Genomic DNA, 22,775 nt, shown 5'->3' with positions numbered 1-22,775 from the left:
TAAGTTTATTTTATGTCTGATGGGGGGGGGGGGGTGAATGGATGGCGCACGGCCAGCCCAAAAATTTGAGACATTAATTAGGTGTTCGCGTCTTAATAAATGTGTTTCATCTCACTCCAACTAATTGGCGTTTCGTTCGTCCGTCTTCATAAATCTCCGCCCCGTATTTTATTTACTTCTGTCTCTCTCGTTGAAATCTACATGATAATTAAACCCGTCCAATAATTAAGAACATCCACCGGTGCCTTTTGAATTTTATTTTGCAGCAATAAGGAATACTTTGCAGCGTTACGGTTTGCTGAGTGTTATGACATTATATTCATCATCTGTAAATGGGCGCGCTCCTTCCTGCAGACACCTCGCCCTGTGCGTCCATCTTGGCACCGTTCTCTTTAAACTCCTCTATTTTACAGCAACGTGTCACTTGATAGATGATCGGCCTGGGGGGATAATACACATTTAGCCGTTCTATCCGAGTAAAGTGGAAAAGAATAGAGGGATATTAATTGAGAGCGCTTTCATTTGTGCTAAATGGCACCTTAGGTCTTTAATATCGATGGTGTCTGATAGTTTCGGAGCCGGCTCCTCTCTGCCTGTGGCACATCCTGCAGAGCGCGGTGAATGCTTTATTCATCTGCTATCATAACTTTGCGGAGAAGCAATAAAAGCGCCAATATTCTTCTATTAATGAACAGAGGCCAATAATGATCAATAATCACCTGTTGACTTGGGTGAATTTTACATTTAGATATTTTCGACATACCGTATACAGTTATTCCAGAATATCCAGTTTTACATTTTCTCATCTCTTTCAGTTAAATAAGGTTTCCGTAAGGCCTAGTTCACAGTTTTTTGGTGCTGTTTCTTACTCAGAAACCGACCCAAAAAACGTCCTAAATTGCCCCTCATTGTTTTCAATGGGAGGCGGAAGCGTTTTTTTTTTTTCCCGCGTGCGGAAAAAAACTTTGAAGAAACAGCATGTCGCTTCTTTTTCCCACAGGCGTTTCTGTCTCTGACCTCCCTTCAATGGGAGGCAGGGAGTGTTTTTGTCGCTGCGTTTTTTTTGGCCATGGCACTCAGTGGCTGAAAAACGCCGCAAGTAACGCGGCATGGAGAGTGCAGGCAGGTCAAAATTCCTCAAGGAATTTTGAGGCAGATTTTTCTGCCTGCAAAAAAACATAAACTGTGTGTGAACTAGGCCTTAGAATCACTGTCCAACAATCCAGAATGTTTGATAATCTGGCAGCAACCCTGTTAGCCTGACACTGAGGGACCCTGTCAGTAGGTTTGGAGCCACTAAACCACCAGCATGCTGCTAAACCTGCCTACGTAAAAAACGGAGGTTTGGGGAATAGTTAGCAAAGTAAATTAGTAAAATAAAGGAGTTCCGCGACATCCGGCGCATGCACATTGCATCCGTGATGCCGAGGACAGTACACCTTATTTCACTGCCCATATACAGTGTCCTCCGCTTCATGAGCGCATGTGCCCGGTGCTGCTCCAGATCTCCTCTCGGTAAATTGTAATTGGCTTTACGAACTATTCTCTGAATGGCTGTTTTTCAAGGTAAGCAGGTTTGTTACACAAAACCTCAGCTGCATAGCGGCATTCTGATGGTTTAGTGGTTCCAAACCTGCTGACTTGTTCCGTTAAGTGGGTTATCCAGTGGCGTAAAATTGATGGCCTATTCTTATGACAGGCCATCAATATCTGATCGGCGGTGACCCGACACCCTACACCCCGCTGATCTATCTGCTAGATTTGCCCTGGTCACCTGTAAGTGCTATTATTATCTGCTAGATCTGCCCTGGTCACCTGTAAGTGCTATTATTATCTGCTAGATCTGCCCTGGTCACCTGCAAGTGTTTGGGTATGTTTACACAGAGTGTTTTCAACCATTTTTCGAGCCGTAAACGTCCTGAAAAATGGCTGAAAAATCGGAAGCAGAACGCCTCCAAACATCTGCCCACTGTTTTCAATGGGGAAAAATGGCGTTCTGTTCCGACGGGGTGTAAAACAACGGCCACGAAAAAGAAGTGCATGTCACTACTTCAGCTGTTTTTGGGGCCATTTTTCATAGACTTTATAGAAAAACAGCTCCAAAAACGGCCGTTAAAAACGCCACTTTGAAAAAAAACATCTGAAAATGAGGAGCTGTTTTCCCTTGAAAACCGCTTCGTAATTTCAAACGTTTTTGATTTTGTGTGTGCACATAACCTTATTATTATCTGCTAGATCTGCCCTGGTCACCGGTAAGTGCTTTTATTATCTGTTAGATCAGCCTGGTCACCTGTAAGTGCTATTATCTACTAGATCTGCTCCTGTCACCGGTTAGTGTTAATATTACTGGCAGATTTTCCGTACATGTTGTGAAACGGAAGAATCTAGAAGTAACAACCGCTCAGTCACAAAGCGGTAGACCAGGGAAACTCAAAGCGGGACCCCTGAGTGCTGAATTGCGTGGCGCATAAATATTCCTTTCATCTGTTGTATCACTAACTACAGAGATCCACACTGCCTCTGTGACATCTGCACAAGAACAATTGCAATGGACCATTGTGGATAAATATACTTTGTGTTACCCAGCAATGGACTGGATTTTCTTAGGCCCAACCAGGGTAAATATTCCTGAGGGCCCCTTTCATCCAAACAGAACATGCGCACGTCTTCTATAAATTGCATCATCCTCTTTTTTTCTCATCATTGTACACACGGCTCATATCTTCTAAAATGTCTAATATGTTATTTGTATCAACCCATAATAAACAGACCCTACTGGCGTGTGATCGTCTCTAAAGTCACGTCCTAATGGGGCGGTCCTCTACTGGACCTTTGGGGCCTATTATTGTGTCAGCACCTGGGCCCACCGGAGGATCTTTTAGTACTCTGGTGGGCCAGTCTAAGGCCTTGTTCACACAGTGCAGATTTTACATGTATTTTTTTTAAGCCGTGACCAGAATTGGACCCAGGAGAAGAGACAATTTAAGGCCTTCCCTTATGTACCCGGTTTCGATTAGGTTTCTGTTTTTGGCACTGTGTGAACTTGGCCTAACCCTGGTGTTTGCTGTTGTATACATCCGCACTATATAAAATTTTTGATCTAGGCTATGACTAATTTCTTCTACAGTAATGTAACCCGGTGAAACATGACAGGTTCTCTTTTCTTGTTGTTTCTTTATATTACAGGTTCTCCCCCTGGAAAACCGAATGACAGAGAAGAGAGAATTTACCCGAGCCTTGAACATTGGCATGGCAATCGTGACGGTTCTGTATATCTCTCTGGCCACAGTGGGGTACCTGAGTTTCGGAGACCAAATCAAAGGCAGCATTACTCTAAACCTTCCACAAGATTCCTGGTGAGTCTTTATTCTGCATCTGGTGTGACTTTTCCCAGCACAAGACATTCAATAGGAACATAATCTGTGCTGTCTGCTCCTCACATAACGTCTTCAGATTTCAAAAGATGAATATCAATGAGGTTGTTTTGTTGGAAAATTAAAGAGAAGGCGGCTAGGCTCATCAATTTTTTTTGGGGGGGGGGTCTTAAAAGGAGTTTTCTGGGCCTTAAATATTCATGGCCTATTCTTTGAATAGTCTTTCAATGTTGGATCGGTGAGGAGTCCGACCCCCAGCACACCCAACATTCAGCAGAACAAAGGTGGTTTACAGCGAACACCTCATCCCCTTCATTGTTTTCACGGGCACAGCGTCCCACATACGTACTGGTACTGCAGCTCAAAACCATTCACTGAGATCAGTTGCGGTATAAGGCGCCGCTGTGACTATAATGGAGGCAATGTAAGAGATATGCCCCCTTCATTGTGCTGATCAGCAGGGGTCCCAGGATTCGGCCATCAATAATGGTTAACCCATTTTCAAATAACTTTTTAGTAAATCATGAATTAATACAGGGTGGTCCCCTATTCAGGACCCTCATCTGTTCACCTGAGCGCAGAGCAGCTGGGAAGTGCGGCTCTTGTCCTGGAGAACCCAGCACATCCATGCATTACATACACGACCTCCTCTCCCTCCATGCTGCTATCTCTCAGGGCTTACTCCGATGAGCGTGTCCGTTTTTCGGCCGCAAAAAATTGGATCATATTTCATGCATTTCTGTTCTGTGTGGCATCAGTGTTACTGGTTTTTTTTCTCTTTTTTTTTTTTTAGCAACTGGTGCGTAAAAAACACGGGCGGCACGGCACACAGATGTTATCCGTGTGCGGTCAGTGTTTTTCACGCACCCACTGACTTCAATGGGCGACGTGGTCCGCAAAAATGGAACAAAATAGGACATGCAGTGTGTTTCACGCAACGGACACGCTGCGTGAAAAACCATTGACGTGTGAATAGCCCCATTGAATTGCATATGTCCGTGTGCTGTCCGTTTTTTTTAATGGACAGAACATGGCCGTGAAATACGCTTGTCTGATAAGCCCTAACACTGAGAGAAGCGAGAGGGAGAGCAGATTACATCAGCCCTGAGAGTAGCAGTGTGCTGTCGGAATCTATGTGAGAATCAACAGCACAGCCAGCTATGTACACCGACTATACGGCAGCAAAATGGTAGAATGGTTTTAATGAAAAAAAATTAGAAAGTTGTTGAATTTTAGATTTAGGATGCAAATAATAATATAAAAAAATCGGTGCCAATGTGTCCATAGACTAAATATTGATGTATTTCTGTATTTAAATATACCTGCCCAAACTTCCAATGATTTCGAATATTTAATAATTGGCATTTTCGTGGTCTACTTATCTGAATTTTGTTCCAATATAAATATTTTATTAGATTATAATTGAGAAGGTTCCCACTTTATAGTGGTATTCCAGTTCTAACACTCTCCAGTTACCACTTGCCAGGATGAGTTAAATGGAGCGGCGTCCGAACATGCGTCCTGCCGCTCTATTCAAAAGCTATGGCACTAATGCAATATGCCAAGCACCCGCTGTACATTTTAAGGTGGTGGTATGGTTTTAGCGCCAAGCCCCATAAATGTACTTTGTGGTGATGGTGCAGGCTCAGGAGCGGAGACCGCACTATCCGCAGTTGGAGTTCGCTGTACATTACATGTATACTGTATCTTTGTATGTGTATATATATGTGGGTGAAGGCGCTGTATGACCTCTGGCGGTAATTCTGACCCCCCCCCCCCCCTCCTACTCTTTTTCAGGCTCTATCAGCTGGTAAAGGCTCTCTACTGTTTTGGAATTTTTGTAACCTATGCAATTCAGTATTATGTTCCTGCTGAAATTATTCTTCCTCTGGTTACCTCAAGAGTGCCCAAGAAATGGAAACTGCTCTGTGAACTCACTGTGAGGTCATTACTGGTCTGCGCAACCTGTGAGTACAATTAACCCATTCGTTGTTCCATCTTACGGTATGGGGAAGGTCAAATAGTTGTTTTTTAAAGACCTCCTCTGTCTCTATTCCCTATTGGGCCGATCCAGCACTGATGCTCCCGGTGGCACTCCTGGTAATTGTTTACATTCAGGCAGCATGTGACCGCAGCGGCCAATCAGAGTTTCAACAGTGACTAATCGTATTTCTGGCATATACTGCCGGCAATACAATCCATGACTGCTGAGCCCTCTGATTGGCTGCAGCTGTCACGTCATACAGGCATGTAAACAATCACTGGGAGTTCCGCCAGAACGTCAGCGCTGGATCACCGGGGAGAGGATAGGGGAGTACTGCTTCTTTAGATAATTTCTCATTTTTAGCTATTCGCATAATATTTTCAGATAACCCCTTTAGGTCTCTTGCTCACGATTGTTGTGCCACTCGGGCCGTTTTTGACGATGAGTGGCACCCAATAGTCTTCACGGACCCATTCACTTTACCGGGTGAATCGAGTCCCTGAAAAATGGTCAGAGTCTCCGATCCGAGTAAAGATAGAACATGTCCTATCTTTCCTCGGATCACATATATCCACATATATGATGGGACTCGGATGGCACAGTCCGTGGTGGGCATGAGGCATAAAGGTCTTCCAAGAGGTTAGTTCTCTGGTAATTTGTTTACACTTTTCCATGATCTTTTGATAATCCAGAATGTTTGATCCAGCACCTATGAGGTCTCGTTAATGCCAGATTAAAATAATTTTACAGTATTGTTGTATGGATGTGTCCTTCCTTACCTCCTATCTCAACATATCCTAAGACGTTTGGCGCGAGATGAACAGCTTTAAAAATAAACATGAAATCAAGATACTCCGTCACGAGATGTCTATTCTATAGGTGACTGTGCGGCCACCCAGTGGTTGTGATGTGAACTGCGGCCTGTTAAGGGTTTGGCTATGGTATCGTGATATTGTATTGAAGTGGTTTCATGAGAAATCTGAATTCTTAACCGAATTCAAGCAAAGGTGAGGGTGGACACATCTGTATCAATCATTGGGGACTTAAACACCAGCTGCATTCTAGGTTCTGCTGGTTTATTCTCTGTACAGAGCATGGTTTGCCTCGTGGCATTGTGCAAGATAAAGTATTTACACCACAAATCTGCAACCATTGGCTTTTCGACTTTTTGGAAACTACAACTGTCCCTCAAGGGCACGTAGGGGCTGTAGTAACACCGCAGCTAGAGAGCCACTTCTTCCAGACTGGTTTACACCAAGTTCTGTGTATGAATGAAACAAAAAGCTCAGATAAAAATTTAAGGATGTCCGCACAGTGACTGCCAGAAATGTGAATGTGTCATTGATGGGGTTGGAGTATAAGCCGTAATGTAACTCAAGACAAGATACATAAAGCACAATATCTATAAAGGAAATCTAAATTATCTGTAGGTGTTAACTGTACGGTGATGTTTGATGTCGATTCTGCTCTGGGAAAAATACACTGTGCTATACCTAATGCAGGGCTCTTGGGGGCGATGTGTGACACAGGCAATTAGAGAACACCACCAAAAAAAGAGTCCCTACTGTTTGTATCTCAGGCCAAGTCCCTATGTCTCTCAGCAATGCCTTTTCAGGTCAAGTTTATACGTTTTTCTAATTTTCCTTTAAGGTAAATGTCTCGTGTATTTTAATTTCGTTACTCTGTAGGAAAGTAATAGGGCTTCAGAAAATTTCGACAGCAATTCCATTGAAAATCACAGACTTTCGGCTGCGGCAAAAATGCACCATTTTCTGCGGTTTTTACGGCAGAAAATCGTGCAGATTTTGCTGCGTTTTTCAGAGGAGATGTCTCCATCACCTGACATTGTGAAAAACGCAGCAAATCTGGCCACTTTCCGCAGCAGGAATTGACATGCTGCGGTCCAATTTCTGCTCTGAATTTTTACGCAGCGTGTGGATGAGATTTCTTAAATCTCACCTACTTTGCTGCTGTATTCTGCTGCATGTTTTCCGTCTGAAATTCCGGCCGGAATAAACGTGAAAATTCCGCAGCTTGTGGACGACCCCTTTTTTATTTAAATATTGTTATTTTATTTAAATATTGTTATTTTATTTTTTATTTAAAATAAAAAACATCTCAAAATATCCCTGGGATGGCGTATTGGAGAAACACATCTTTACCTTATTGTCTGTATAGACAGTGCAGCAGGATGTGTGTGCTTTATGGCTGCTGCAGATGTAGCCGTCTTTACCTTGACTTTTAACGCATTAAATAAACAGTGGCTCCATCTCTTATCTTTTTCAATGACTTGTCAATGGCTTCTGTTGTGTAATATCACGCTGCAGCAAGTTATCAGAATCAAGTTAACCTCTTCCCGCGCTGCGCCGCAATAGTACGTCCTGCAGCGGGGTTAGTTCCCGCATCCAGACGTACTATTGCGGAGTAGTTCCCGGCGCACACTGTCCTAACGGACAGTGTCCGGGAACCGGGAGGTCAGCTGTCCCTGACAGCTGACACTCCAGCCTTGCCGGTCAGCGGACCATCGCCGCCGATTTTGGCAATTAACCCCATAAATGCGGCGACAGATTTCCGTCGCCGCATTTAAGGGGTTTGAAGCACATTGGCAGCCCCCACGAAGTGATCGTTGGGGCTGCAGATGCTTGTCACGGCAATCGGAGGTCAGACAATGACCTCCGGGTTGCCATGTACGGAAGCCTCGGAGGAGCAGCCTCCACCGGTCCTCCGAGGCTTCCTGTCAGTGTGACTGTCACGTCACAATGACAGTTAGAGTACATTACACTACGTGTGTAGTGTAATGTATTCCAGCAGCGATCAGAGCTGCAAGTCTAAGTGTCCCCTAGTGGGACAAGTGAAAAAAGTAAAAAAAAGAATAAAATTGTTTTAAAAAAAGTGTAAAAATAAAAGTTATAAGTGATATAAACAAGAACTACTTTTTTTTCCTATAATAAGTCTTTCATTATAGGAAAAAATGAACACGTTAAAAAAAGTACACGTATTTGGTATCACCGCGTTCGTAACGACCCCAGCTATAAAACTATAATGTTATTTTTCCCGCACGATGAACACCCCAAAAAAAATCAATAAAAAACGACACCAGAATCGCTATTTTTTTGGTCACCACCCCTCACAAAATAGAGAATAAAAAGTGATCAAAAAGTCGCTTGTACCCGAAAATAATACCGATAAAAACTACAACCCGTCCCGCAAAAAACAAGCCCTTACACAGCTTTTTTGACTGAAAAATAAAAAAGTTACGGCTCTCAGAATATGGTGACACAGAAAATAAATTATTTTATAAAAATGTGATTTTATTGCACAAACGCTGCAAAACATAAAAAAAACGATATACATATGGTTAGGGATGTCACGATACCAGAATTTGGACTTCGATACCGATACTTCGTTTAGTATTGTGATTTTGATACCAATTTCGATACTTTTGCCAACAGTGATAAAAAAAAAGTTCTTCCGTTTTCTGATGTGAGGCGCGACGTGTGATGAATTTTGAACGCGCCTCACATTATTAGTAATTAATCCCATCATGTTTCTCAGTCATAATGGGTTAATGTGTAAGGTACATGATGGGGTTAATTACTATTAATGTGAGGAACATGGAGGTTAAATTCATCGCACCTCGCGCCTCACATTAATAAGTGATAGAAAGCCGTGTTTATTTCATTTTTTGACAGCGTACACATCATAAATGATGCAAAAAAATTGTTGTGCGCGCCATTACTGATGTGTGTATTTTATGTATTGAGACTTATTTTAATGTTTATTGTAAAAAAGGTGAATGTGTATTTTTTTTTAAATTTAACAATACTTTGTTTTTACTTTTGTTTTTAAACTTTAATGTACTGACCTATATCAGATATATCCCAGTACATTAGCCTGTGGATGGATAGCACACAGGCAGTTGTTAGGACATACTTGGGTATGTCCTAACAACATGAAATATGGTAAGACAGCCCTGGGGTCCGTCAATAGACCCTGGGCTGTCTGCCCATATATGGTATGGCCCTCGATCGCGTCACAGGAATTCCCTGTGACGCGATCCAGGGGCATCCCCCCTTCTCACTTTCCCCTGAATGCTGCAGTCAGCTGTGATCGCAGCATTCAGGGGAATAACGGCGGAGATGAGAGGTTTCTCTGATCTCCGCCGTTATAGAGCGGGGCTGCGGCTGTGTAATACAGCCATTGCCCCGCTCCTGACCGGAAGTGCGTGCGCGGTCAGCATGAGGAGGTGCGGCCGGCGCTGTACTAATGAGCGGCAGTTCAGGCACTGAAGACAGAACATGGGGGTGTTTTGTAGAGCGCCCACCATGTTCTGTCTTCAGTGCCGCCGCTCATTAGTGCAGCGCCGGCCGCATCGCATCATACTGACCCCGTGAACTTATCATGACTCAGGAGCGGGGCTGTGGCTGAATTACACAGCCGCAGCCGCGCTCCCATGCATTCATGTATTACTATACTGAGCTGTGCGGCTGCGCAGCTCAGTATCGAAATACAGGAAATAGCGGTATCGAACCGTTTAGGGATGCACAGTATCGAAACCGTATCGAAGTTTCGATGCACCGTGCATCCCTACATATGGTATCGCCCCGCAGAATAAAATATAATGGTCATTTATAGTGCACGGTGAACGCCGCAAAAAATAAACTAAAAAACATTGTCAGAATTGCTTGTTTTTGGTCACCCGGCTTGCAAAAAACTTTAATAAAAAGTGATCAAAAAAAATCGCATGTATCCCAAAATGGTACCAATGAAAACTACAGATTGTCCCGCAACAAATAAACCCTCACGCAGCTCCGGTGGTGAAAAAATAAAGACGCTCTGGCTCCCAGGAATATGGCGATGCAAAATCTGCAGTGTTTTCTAAAAGCGGGTAACATCCGACACCATTTATCAGTGCGACACTGGCCACACATCTATGAATTATTATTTATTTACCACATTTTTATACCCTCTTATTATGCCCTGATGTACTCCACACAGATTACATATATCCTCCACATTATAAACTGAAATACCAGCGAAACCAAAAACAGAAAAACTACCAAGCAAAATCTGCGCTCCAAAAGCAAAATGGCGTCCCTCCCTTCTGAGCCCTGCAGCGTGCCCAAACAGCAGTTTGCGTCCACATATATGGCATCGCCATACCCGGGAGAACCCGCTTAAAGCTTTATGAGGTATTTGTCTTCAGGGGCACAAACTGGGCACGACATATGCACTAAAATGGCATATCAGTGGAAAATTGCAATATTCACACCATCCGCTGTGCATTAACCCCTTTGCGCACTATGACTTAATAGCACGTCATGGTGCGGGGGTGATGTATGGAGCGGGCTCACGTGCTGAGCCCGCTACATACGCTGCGGGTGTCAGCTGTGTATTACAGCTGACACCCGGGACTAACGGACAGGAACAGCGATCGCTCTGTTACAGGAGTCTGTAAAAATAACAATATACTGCAATACATTAGTATTGCAGCATATTGTACCCGCGGATCCAATGATCGCTGGTACAAGTCCCCTAAGGGGACTAAAAAAATGTGTAGAAGAATTAAAGTTATTAGTAGTGAGAAAGAGAAAAAAGTTTAGTTTAAAAAAAAAAAACCTTTTCCCATTTTTCTTCAAAAGTAATGTAAAAAAATAAACAGAATTGATATCGCTACGTCCGTAAAAGGCCGAACTATTACAATATACCATTATTTAACTCCCACGGTGAACACCGTAAAAAACTTAAACAATTTAAACCAACAAAATTCGCTGTAGTTTTAGTTTTTACCGCACGGCGAAAGCTGTAAAAACGGAAACCCCAAAAAATGGAATCAGATTTTCTTCCTATATTCCTATATTTTCCTATTTTTTTTCAGTTTCCCAGTACTTTTTATGGCACTTTAAATGGTGTCAATAGAAACTACAATTCCTCCCGCAAGAAATAATCCCTCACATCACTCTACTGACGGAAAAAGAAAAAAGTTATGGCTCTTGGAAGGCGGGTAGTGAAAAACGAAAATAAGAAAGCAAAAAATGGATCAGTCCTGAAAGGGTTAATTCATTTCTAATGAAAAAAACGTATGACCCCATGTGGGGTATTTCCGTACCCGGGAGAAATTGCTTTACAAAAATTGGTTGTTTATTTCTCCTTTATCCCTTGTGAAAATGAGAAAATTCAACATTTTAGTGGAAAAAAATTGTGATATTAATTCTCTCCGCCTAATTCTAATAAATTCTGCAAAAGACCCGTGGAGTCTAAATGCTCACTATACCCCTAGAAAAATTTCCAAAATGGGGAAACTTGGGGGGGGCTTCCACTGTTTTGGTCCCTCCAGGGCGTTGCAAAGGCGGCATGGCACCGAAAAACAATCCAGCAAAATCCGTGCTCCAAAATCCAAATGGCACTCCTTCCCTTCTGAGCCCTGCTGTGGGTCCAATCAGCAGTTTATTACCACATATGGGATATTGCTGTAATCAGGAGATATTGCTTTACAAATGTTGGGGTGATTTTCTTCATTATGCTTCGTAAATATTACAAATTTCTATGTTTTTTCAGAAAAAAAGTAGATTTTAATTTTTACAGACTAATTCCAATATATTTAGCGAAAAACCTGTGTGGTCAAAATGCTAACTATACCCCTAGATAAATTCCTTGATAGGTGTAGTTTCCAAAATGGGGTCACTTTTGTGGGGTTTCCACTGTTTTGGTCTCTCCAGGGCGTTGCAAACGCGACATGGCACCGAAAACCAATCCAGCAAAATCCGTGCTCCAAAATCCAAATGGCACTCCTTCCCTTCTGAGCCCTGCTGTGGGTCCAATCAGCAGTTTATTACCACATATGGGATATTGCTGTAATCAGGAGATATTGCTTTACAAATGTTGGGGTGATTTTCTTCATTATGCTTCGTAAATATTACAAATGTCTATGTTTTTTCAGAAAAAAAGTAGATTTTCATTTTTACAGACTAATTCCAATATATTTAGCGAAAAACCTGTGTGGTCAAAATGCTAACTATACCCCTAGATAAATTCCTTGATAGGTGTAGTTTCCAAAATGGGGTCACTTTTGGAGGGTTTCCCCTGTTTTGGTCCCTCCAGGGGGTTGCAAACGCGACATGGAACCGAAAACCAATCCAGCAAAATCCGTGCTCCAAAATCCAAATGGCGCTCCTTCCCTTCTGAGCCTTGCTGTGGGTCCAATCAGCAGTTTATTACCACATATGGGATATTGCCGTAATCGGGAGACATTGCTTTACATATGTTGGGGTGCATTTTCTATATTATTTCTTGTAAATATTACAAATTTCTATGTTTTTTCATTTTTACTAATTCTGATAAATTTAGCGAAAAACCTGTGCGGTCAAAATGCTAACTATACACCTAGATAAATTCCTTGAGGGGTGTAGTTTCCAAAATGGGGTAACTTTCGGGGTGTTTCCACTGTTTTGGCACCACAAGACCTCTTAAAACCTGACAAGGTGCCTAAAATATATTCTAAAAAAAAGGAGGCCCAAAATCCACTAGGTGCTCCTTTGCTTCTGAGGCTGGTGCTTCAGTCCATTATCACACCAAGGCCACATGTGGGATATTTATAAAAACTGCAGAATCTGTGCAATAAAATATTGAGTTGTATTTCTCTGGTAAAACCTTCTGTGTTACAAAAAAAAAATGTATTAGAAATGAATTTCGGCAAAAAAAAATTTAATTTGTAAATTTCACCTCTACTTTGCTTTAATTCCTGTGAAACGCCTGAAGGGTTAAAACACTTTGTGAATGCTGATTGGAATACCTTGAGGGGTGCAGTTTTCAAAATGGGGTGACTTCTGGGGATTTTCTAATATATAAGGCCCTCAAAGCTACCTCAGAACTGAACTGGTCCCTGAAAATATAGCCTTTTGAAATTTTCTTGAAAATATGAGAAATTGCTGCTAAAGTTCTAAGCCTTGTAACGTCCTAGAAAAATAAAAGGACGTTCAAAAAACGATGCAAACATAAAGTAGACATATGGGAAATGTTAACTAGTAACTATTTTGTGTGGTATTACTATCTGTTTTACAAGCAGATACGTTTAAATTTAGAAAAATGCTAATTTTTGCAATTTTTTTCTAAATTGTGGTGTTTTTCAGAAATAAATACCAAAATTATCGACAAAATTTTTTCACTGACATAAAGTACAATATGTCACGAGAAAACAGTCTCAGAATCGCTTGGATAGGTAAAAGCATTCCAACGTTATTACCACATAAAGTAACACATGTCAGATTTGAAAAAATTGTCTGGGTCCTGAAGGCCAAAACAGGCTGGGTCTTGAAGGGGTTAATGATGGCTACATCTGTACAATGAATTGCAGAAGAAATGTAATAGATTATTACGGTCTCCACTAAGTGAGCCCCTGTTACTATCAGACGTTATAGAAGCCTCCTGCAGTGCAATAAAGCTATTGCCCACCCTCTTGTCATAATTCCAGAATTACTTATCTGTCCCAGTCTATGCAGCAAAGCTGACAGGAAATGCCAGCCTATTTATAGTGCTCCAGTAACCAGTGTGAAAACTGTAATATTTCAGGTGTATGTATATGTATGTGTGTGTGTGTGTGTGTATATATATATATATATATACATACACACACACACACACACACACACACACACACACACACACACACACACACACACACACACACACACACACACTTTATTTGCAGTATGCATTAGTTATTCGAATTTTTTTTTTCTTCAGCCTTGTTTCCATTGAAAAATTTTGACAGTAAAGCGTCCCAGAGGCGTAAATTCATGTGTTTCGTTTGCGCTCAGCGCCAGAATAGTACTTACAGGGAAAAATGCATCGCCATTTTCCCTCGGCGCTTCATCGAGCTGGGATCCCTGCTGTTTCCGACAGCAGGCCATAACAGCTCAATACTCCGGGACCAATTGCAGTGGTCCCGCCCCGGCGATCGCTGCTATTGGTTAGTCAGTGACTACTAACCAATAGTAGTGATCGCATACATCATTTCCTGCCCCAGATGTCACATCCTGCCGCACCCGCTCTGAACTTCTCTGTTGGCGTTGGAGAGTTGTTCAGAGTGGTTGTGTCGGAGAATTGTCTTGCAAAAACTTGAAAGTAAATTTTTTGTACTTGCTCCATCCACTTCCCACACCTGTCCTCCTCCTCCTGTGTTCCCCTTGTCACCCCCGTTTTTGGTCAGTAATCTCCTATCACTGACCACTTCTTAGTCTTCAGGGCCACATTTTGTTGGGCCCTGTGGGTTTTTTTTGGATTTTTTTTTTTCTTTATAAAATTCAAAAAACAAAAAAAAATCTAGAAATGTATTAAAATTTTAAAAAAGGTTAGTTTAGAAAGTTATCATCTAGCTAGTTTAGTATTCGGATTAGTTAGTGTCAGGGAACCGTCAAAAAGCGTAGTGAGGTTTAGTTTCAGGAATCAGTCACCGTAGTTAGGTTTAGTGTCAGGGAAGTTCACATAAAATCTAAGTTTCGTTTTAGGAACCCTCGCCCTAGTTAGGTTTAGTGTCAGGGAAGTCCACTCGTTCTATAAAAACAAAAAAATAAATAAATATATAAAAATATATACATATAAAATAAACATTTTAGATATATAGTTATCTGCAGCATTTCAGCTGGTATTAGGTTTTGTTAGTGTCAGGGAATCGCTCCATAAAAACCCCCAAAAAAAGTTTTAGGTAGCAGTCTATTGCTTCTACTAGTACTAATAAAAGTACTGTGCAAGAGATTACATTTTGCTGTATACATAATACACGTGTCTAAGCACACAATTGTATGCACACAATATGTCCCAAAGGCTATTTTCTCTGGAAGAGGCCTATGCGTTTCTTGCCTCTAACACGGACTCGTCAGATGTCGGGACTCTTTTATTTATCAACCTCCTCATTCAGTGATGAAGTGGAGGGACCCCCTAGGAGACACCCCAGGACCTCCACTACAGATGAAACCCCTGAGAGAAGTGACCCCGCAACAGTTGAAACCTCAGAGCGAAGTGACCCCATTTGGACCACCACACCAGACAATTACGAGCCCCAAATCCCCGAGTACACGGGCAGCCCAGGAATAAAATTGAATACGGCAGGGGTCAGTGAGATGGACTTTTTCAAGTTCTTTTTCATGGATGAATTTATAGAGCTTATGGTGTCCCAGACAAAATTATATGCCCAACAGTATATAACAAAGAACCCCACATCATTTTATGCCCAATCCCACAGGTGGACCCCTGTAGACACAGCAGAGTTGGGCAAGTTCTGGGGACTGCTCTTGAACATGGGGCTTCTGAAAAAGCCATCCATTAGGACCTACCGGAGTAAAGACCTGTTATACCACACCCCGATGTACCGCATGGCCGTGTCCAGGATGCGTTATGAGGCAATACTTCGCTTCTTACATTATACTGATAATGAGCCGTGCCCACCCAGAGATGACCCCAGTTTTGACCGTTTGTATAAACTGAGACCCCTATTAGACTGTTTCAGTGCCCGGTTTTCCCAAGCATACACCCCCGAGAAGTGTATTTCTATTGATGAGTCCCTGGTACATTTTAAAGGGAGGCTTCAATTCCGCGAGTACCTGCCGGGTAAGAGGGCAAGGTATGGCGTGAAGATGTATAAGCTGTGCGAGAGTGCATCAGGGTATACCTACATATTTAGGATATATGAAGGGAAGGACAGCAGTATTCAGCCCCCAGAATGCCCCCCTTACTGGGAGTTAATGCAAAAATTGTGTGGGATTTGGTGCACCCACTGCTGGACCAGGGTTACCACCTCTACTTGGATAATTTTTATACCAGTGTCCTACTCTTCAACTGCCTCGCTTCCAGAAGTCCTGCGGCATGCGGCACTGCTAGAAGAAATCTGAGAGGCCTCCATAAGACTCTGCTTGGGCAAACACTGAGAAGGGGTGAGAGCAGGGCACAATCCAGCAGCAACATATTGTGTGTCAAGTACAAGGACAAGAGAGATGTCACACCAGTACCCATGTACCTGTACGAGGTACCAGAACAGAGACCCCCAAACCAGACTGCATCCTGGACTACAATAGGTACATGGGAGGGGTGGACTTGTCAGATCAAGTCCTGAAGCCCTACAGCGCCATGCGGTGTGGTATAAGAAGCTGGCCGTGCACATCATACCGATGGCTTTGTACAACGCGTACGTGCTATGTCGATGTACAGGCCAGACAGGAACTTTCCTGGAATTTCAAGAGGTGGTTATCAAGAACCTAATCTTTACGGACCAAGAAGGGGGGGGCACCCAGTACTTCTGGAAGCGAGGCTACACGCATCGTACCAGGGCAACACTTTCCGGGAGAAGTTCCCCAAACTGGAAAGAAGGGAAAAAGTCAAGAGGTGCAGAGTCTGCTCAAAGAGGGGGATAAGGAAGGACACAATATATCAATGTGACACGTGTCCCGAAAAACCAGGGCTCTGTATGAAAGAGTGTTTTAGAATTTATCGTTTCAATAATTTTTATTGGTATTTTGCAAACAAATATACATACATATAACTGTGCTCTTTTTGAATAAATTTCGATTTTTATACATATGTGTAGACATTGTATTTGGAGCACCTGAGTATCAATATAAAAATAACTAGAACATTAAACAGAACATGTTGAACACCACTCAATTTACATTCACTTGTGGAATGGCTATGCATATTGTTTTACATTAGATAGGTAAGTTTCTCTTCAGGTATACGTACAGTAAGGGCTATTTTTCCACAGCCTCCACCTCTTAGTAAATGTGTCAGATGAGAAATTTCCATATGCAATAATTCTCTCGTATGCGTAGGACATATTAATCAGTGTCACTAATTCTGAGATAAGAGGGCTTGTAGCGGTCTTCCAATAACGAGTTAAGACCATTTTAGCCATAACTAATATTTTACTTATCAGGATCCGATTTTGTGAGGGGATCTCATCCATCTGAAGCAGTAATAAAGCTTTTTGTGGTAGCATAGGAACTCGAAATCCTAGTAACTCCCTCAAAAGGGCAAAAACCGCCTTCCAGTATTCCCCAATGACCGGGCACTCCCATAGTATATGGATCAACGTTCCCTTAGAAGCGCATTTTCGCCAGCATTGGGCGGTGTTTTGAGGAAACATCTGTTGGAGTCGATCTGGTGTGTAATACCACCTTAGGACGGTTTTAATCGCAGCCTCTGCGTGTGAGGTGCATGATAAGGATGTATGCATTAGTTTCAAGGCCTTGAGCCACTCCTGTTCTGTAAAATTGTTCCTTAAATCTCTCTCCCACATTCTTATGGGATAGGATTTAACAAATTTGGCTTGAGTGTCAATTAAATCATAAATATATTTAAGGCCTTTCAGGCCTCTATTTAGCCATCCAAATAATTTAAGATTGCATAGAGAGTCCAAGTTACCATGTTTAACCAGAAAATGTCGAATTTGGAAGTACTTATACAAATCTCGTGCATGAACTAAGTATTTAGATCTCAGATATGAAAAGTCTACCATCTTATTGTTCTCTAGAAGGTGAGATATATCTGTTATACCACCTCTTCTCCATGTATTAACATTAAGATCTGGAATGACCAATTCCAAGAATTCTATGGGTATGGATGATTTTGGCAGAGGGAGAGAATTTTTGGAACAGGTATGCAAGTATTTCCAACACCTTAGAGTGACTAAAGTAAGCGGGGAGAGGTCTGATTGACAGGTCAAATTCCAGAAGTGGAGGAATAAAAGTGCCTTTAGCGAGGCTGGGGAAATATAGGAGGCTTCGATATTAACCCAAGGCTTCATATTGTCTGCTTTCCACCAAGAGGAAATTTGGGCTACCACTGTTGCTATGTAGTATCCATGTATATTCGGTATGCCCATCCCTCCCACCTTCCTATCCCTGTTAAGTATATGAGAAGCAATCCTGGGCTTCTTACTTGCCCATACAAATTGTGATAATAGTTTCTGGGTTTGCTGGAAATATGACTTTGGAAGGTGTATGGGTAGGGTGCGAAACAAGTATAAAAGTTTCGGCAGTAAGAGCATTTTGAAGGAAGCTATTCTACCAATCCAGGATATTTCACATTTTTGTAATCTATTTACTTCATTTTTTATGTCGTTAAGGAGCGGTGTGTAGTTATGCATATATAGAGATGCATGTTTAGGGGTTAAGTGGAGTCCCAAATATGAGATTTCGACCTTCCTCCAGTCCAATAAATATTTGTTTTGTAGAAAGTGTATCGTGGACGAGGGTAAACATAGAGGGAGTGCTTGTGATTTTTGGGTGTTGAGCTTATAGAGTGAGATATTCCCAAATAACTGTATGCAGTCTAGAACCGCTGCCAGGGAAGTCTCCGGTTGTGATAAAGACAGAAGGATGTCGTCAGCGAATAATGAAATAGTATGAGTTAACGAGCCTACTTGTATGCCACAAATTTGATCATTTCTTCTAAGCATCTGGGCCAGGGGTTCTATAGCTAGTATGAATATAAGAGGAGATAGGGGACAGCCCTGTCTCGTGCCGTTAGTGATGTTAAAGTCCCCCGATAGAACTCCATTTGTAAAAACTTTTGCAGTCGGCTTGGAGTACAAAGCTTGAACCGCTGTAAGAATTTCCCCTTGAAAACCCATATTTTCCAGAACTGTAAATGCAGAAGACCAGTGAATACGGTCAAATGCCTTCTCGGCGTCTAATGCTAGCATTACAGAAGGTATTTTATGTTTCTCAATATGGTGTAGTAGACCTACCACCCGTCTAGTGTTATCAGACGCTTGGCGTCCTTTGACAAATCCTACCTGGTCTTCTTGGATCAGGGAAGGAAGTAGAGGGGCTAACCTGTTTGCCAAAATTTTCGCATAGATTTTGATATCTGTGTTCAACAGAGATATGGGCCTGAAATTTTGTGGGACATCCGGAGACTTCCCTGGTTTGGGTATTGTCACAACCAAGGCCATCTGATTCTCCCGAGGGAACGACCCCGATGACATAGCCTTTTGAAAAAATTTATTAAGAAAAGGAGTTAGAATATCCTGAAACGTTTTGTAGTATTCGTTAGTGAGACCATCTGGTCCAGGCGATTTACCAGATGGTGATCCACGAATAATACCTTGTATCTCATTCTCCGAAATTGGAGCATTAAGGGTAGAAATTTGATCCAATGACAGTCGAGGAAGTGAAATATGTTTTAAAAATTCCTCAATGTCTATTGGAGACGGGCGGGCCGTAAATGGGTCTTCCTTCAAGTTATATAGGGACGAGTAATAAGTTTTAAATTGATCTGCGATATCTTTAGGGTGTTTGATTTTGTTTTTAGTGTGGGGATCGATCAGGAAAGGGATTCTAGATTTCCTAGTTTGGGCTTTGAGTCTAGCGGCCAGCAGTTTACCTGCCTTGTTATTTTGCGAGTAGTATCTGGCTTTCGTTTTTCTCAGAGATTTTTCATAATCTGCTAGTAAACATAGTCGTAGCTCCTGTCTAATTCGCAAAATCTGTTCTGCATAGCTCTGAGACGGCGCTGCCTTATTCAAGGCCTCTATCTTGTGTATTTCCTCAGTCAATGAGTCAATTTTTGCTAGTCTTTGTTTCTTAACTATATGTCCAAGTCGAATCAAGGAGCCACGTATAAACGCTTTGTGAGCATTCCAAAGAGTATCTACTGTAATGTCGGGGGTATCATTATTTTGGAAATATTCCTTAAGATCTCGTTCAAGTTCTCTCTTGTGTTTACTATGGGATAAAAGAAAGTGGTTACAGCGCCACAAATACGTCTGATTAATGTTGTGTCTTTCATCAAGTTTCATCGTCAAAGTCGCATGGTCAGACCAAGTAATATCTTGAATCTGCGTGTCTTTTGACAAGAGTAGTACCTCTCTGTCTACAATGAACATGTCTATACGAGAGTAGCTGTTATGAGGTTGTGAATAAAAGGAGAAATCCGTCTCAGAGCCATGTTGTAATCGCCATACATCATATAATTCTCTTTTCCAACACATATCTGACAGAGAGGTCTGGGTTAGTCTAGTTTTAGATGTAGAATCAATTGAGACATCCATCACTGTGTTAAAATCCCCACATATAAGTAGTTTCCCCTCTTTGTATTTATCAATAAGTCTAAAGATTTTATGGAAAAACCTAGTTTGGTGTCTATTAGGAGCATAGAGGTTCACTACTGTATATTTAATATTATTCAGTATGCATATGAGCAAAATATATCGACCATCTGGGTCTATATGTGTGTGGAGCATCTGAAAGGCTACAGTATTTTTAACTGCTATCATAACACCTCTTGATTTGGTGGAGTAATGTGCCTGATATATATCGGGAAATAAACGATGTTTTATACGTTCAGCATCTTTTTCCAAGAGGTGTGTCTCTTGTATGCATAGAACGTCGCATCCCCTAGATTTGGCCTCCCTCCACATGTGAGCCCTTTTTTGAGGGCTATTCAGGCCATTCACATTTAGGGAAGCAATTGAGATAACCATTATTCAGATTGTAAATATGCTAGTGTCTGGCCCATTCCCTGGCCACATGTATTTAGAAGAAATCCCCCTCTACTTTTGTCTGATTTGAGCTCTCCAGAATAATATATAGCACATCCCATGTAACGCAATTTTGTAGGCCCTGAATAAAATCTGAGTTGCAAAGAGTAGGTGTTCAAGGAAAAAAAAAAAAAATAATTAAAAGCATTCATAAACAATAACTTCAAACCAGTTTGCAGGAAGGGACAAATTCCATTATTGTCCCGTGGAGTCGGGGTAGAACAGTCCATCCGAAACCGAACCTTGGTGACCGCATTCCGGCATCAAAAATGGCTGGTGAGATCCGTGAGAACAAGAGAGAGTTCAGGAAACTAGCGTTTTCCTCTTTATTACGACCATTCAGACATCTCTTCCAGCAGTCAGCGGGTCGGTCTACCTCGGCGATGATCTACCGTGCGCCAGTCTTCTCTAATGCGTTGTGGAGAGCCCATATATGGTGGCTTAGGAGGAGAAACCACGATGTTCCATTTCTTCAAAAGGGTAGTTCCATCCACTACTGACTTGATGATGTGCGATGAATTGTTATACGAGACCATGAGGCGAACTGGAAATCCCCACCGATATAGAATATTATTTTCTCTTAAAGCCACAGTGATCGGATGTAGTTGTCGTCGTAATTGCAGGGTCCCCGCAGATAAGTCAGAGTATACTGCAACTCCTTTGAACTTCGCCGGTATAGACGCTTCATTTCTAGAGGCATTTAGGAATTTCTCCTTGATATGAAAAAAATGCACTCTGGCTAGCACATCTCTTGGTATGGAGTCTGCCAAGTGTTTAGGTTTGGGTATTCTGTGTATGCGGTCTATGATGAGATCCTGTGGGCTACAGGCGGGGAGCAAAGCTTGAATAAAGTCCTGTGCGTATTGATTAAGGTCTTTTGGTATAATATCCTCTGAAATCCCCCTGAATTTGAGGTTATTTCGTCTAGACCTATCTTCCAGGTCTGCTATCTTTGCTTTAACTTGGGATATATCATTTTCCATCTCGTAATGTGCATCAATAAGAGTATTATGGGATGAGGTGATTTCACTCATTTTCGTTTCTACATGTTGCACTCTATGTTCCATTTGTGTAACAGAAGTCGCCAGAGGGTGAATGAGCTTAGCCATGCCTGTATGTAGTGAATGGTGTAAAGCCTGCATCATGGTCTTTAACATAGATTCTGTTACAGGGTTGGATGAGGAGGGCAGATGGTCAAGGACTGGGGTAATAGTTGGAACTTCTCCTACCGTGTCCTGTAATCCTCTTGGCTCCTGAGCTTCCGCCTGTAGTAATAGGGTGTTTCTGCAGGCCGGGGAAGATGGCGCCGACAGAACTGGCCCACGTGGCGATGTGGCGCTATATGGGGACCTGTGTTCTCTCTGAGAGGCCGTCTCTCTGTCTGTTGTTCCCCGATTCGCCTCAGCTGAAGGTGAACTAACCTCCGGTGCCGGTACAGATCTGCTGCGTCTCGGCATGTGCTCTTCATCTTCTCCCCTCGTGTAGCGATTAGGCGGTTCAGAGGTAAGTGAGCTAGCCTGTGAGTCAGAGGCCATCTCCTCTCTTTCTCCCTCCGATCGGAGTGGGTAGTAGAAATCTGTTAATTTGACCGGTTTAGCTACCGGTTTTCTTTTCCTTGGCATCTCCTCTCTCTAAGTCTGTTTCAGATGTGTTTTCTCTCTCGTTCTCCGGTGTTAAATTGCTAATTAGCTATGCTTTATGCCGGAGCTGGATTCTCAAGCGGCCATCAGGTTCAGCTGCCAAACCATGCCCCCCTGTTTTAGAATTTATCATACATCCCTTAATTTTTTATTTACCCTGATGCACTCCGCACACCTTATCCCCCTCATCTTTCCCTTCTGAGCCCTGCTGTATGCCCAGGCAGCTTATAACAGCCACATGTAGG

General features: G+C 42.3%; 1 protein-coding gene across 5 annotated transcripts in view; it reads left to right on the top strand.

The window, feature by feature from the left end:
* The window catches only part of SLC36A4 (solute carrier family 36 member 4), a 230,948-nt gene that overhangs the window by 67,487 nt on the left and 140,686 nt on the right, over positions 1–22,775 (top strand). For all 5 annotated transcript variants that reach the window (XR_012881278.1, XM_075851470.1, XM_075851471.1 and 2 more), the window contains 2 exons: positions 3,187–3,356; positions 5,172–5,341. Coding sequence is in view for 4 of the 5 variants with exons in the window: in XM_075851470.1 (XP_075707585.1) it covers positions 3,187–3,356; positions 5,172–5,341 (340 nt within the window). In the remaining variant the exon portion in view is untranslated. The remainder of the gene's footprint in view (positions 1–3,186; positions 3,357–5,171; positions 5,342–22,775) is intronic.

This window comes from Rhinoderma darwinii, chromosome 2, assembly GCF_050947455.1.
Source record: "Rhinoderma darwinii isolate aRhiDar2 chromosome 2, aRhiDar2.hap1, whole genome shotgun sequence".
Classification (NCBI taxonomy): Eukaryota; Metazoa; Chordata; class Amphibia; order Anura; family Rhinodermatidae; genus Rhinoderma; species Rhinoderma darwinii.
Note: the sequence above shows the minus strand (reverse complement) of the source record. Positions and strands in the feature narration are given on the sequence as shown.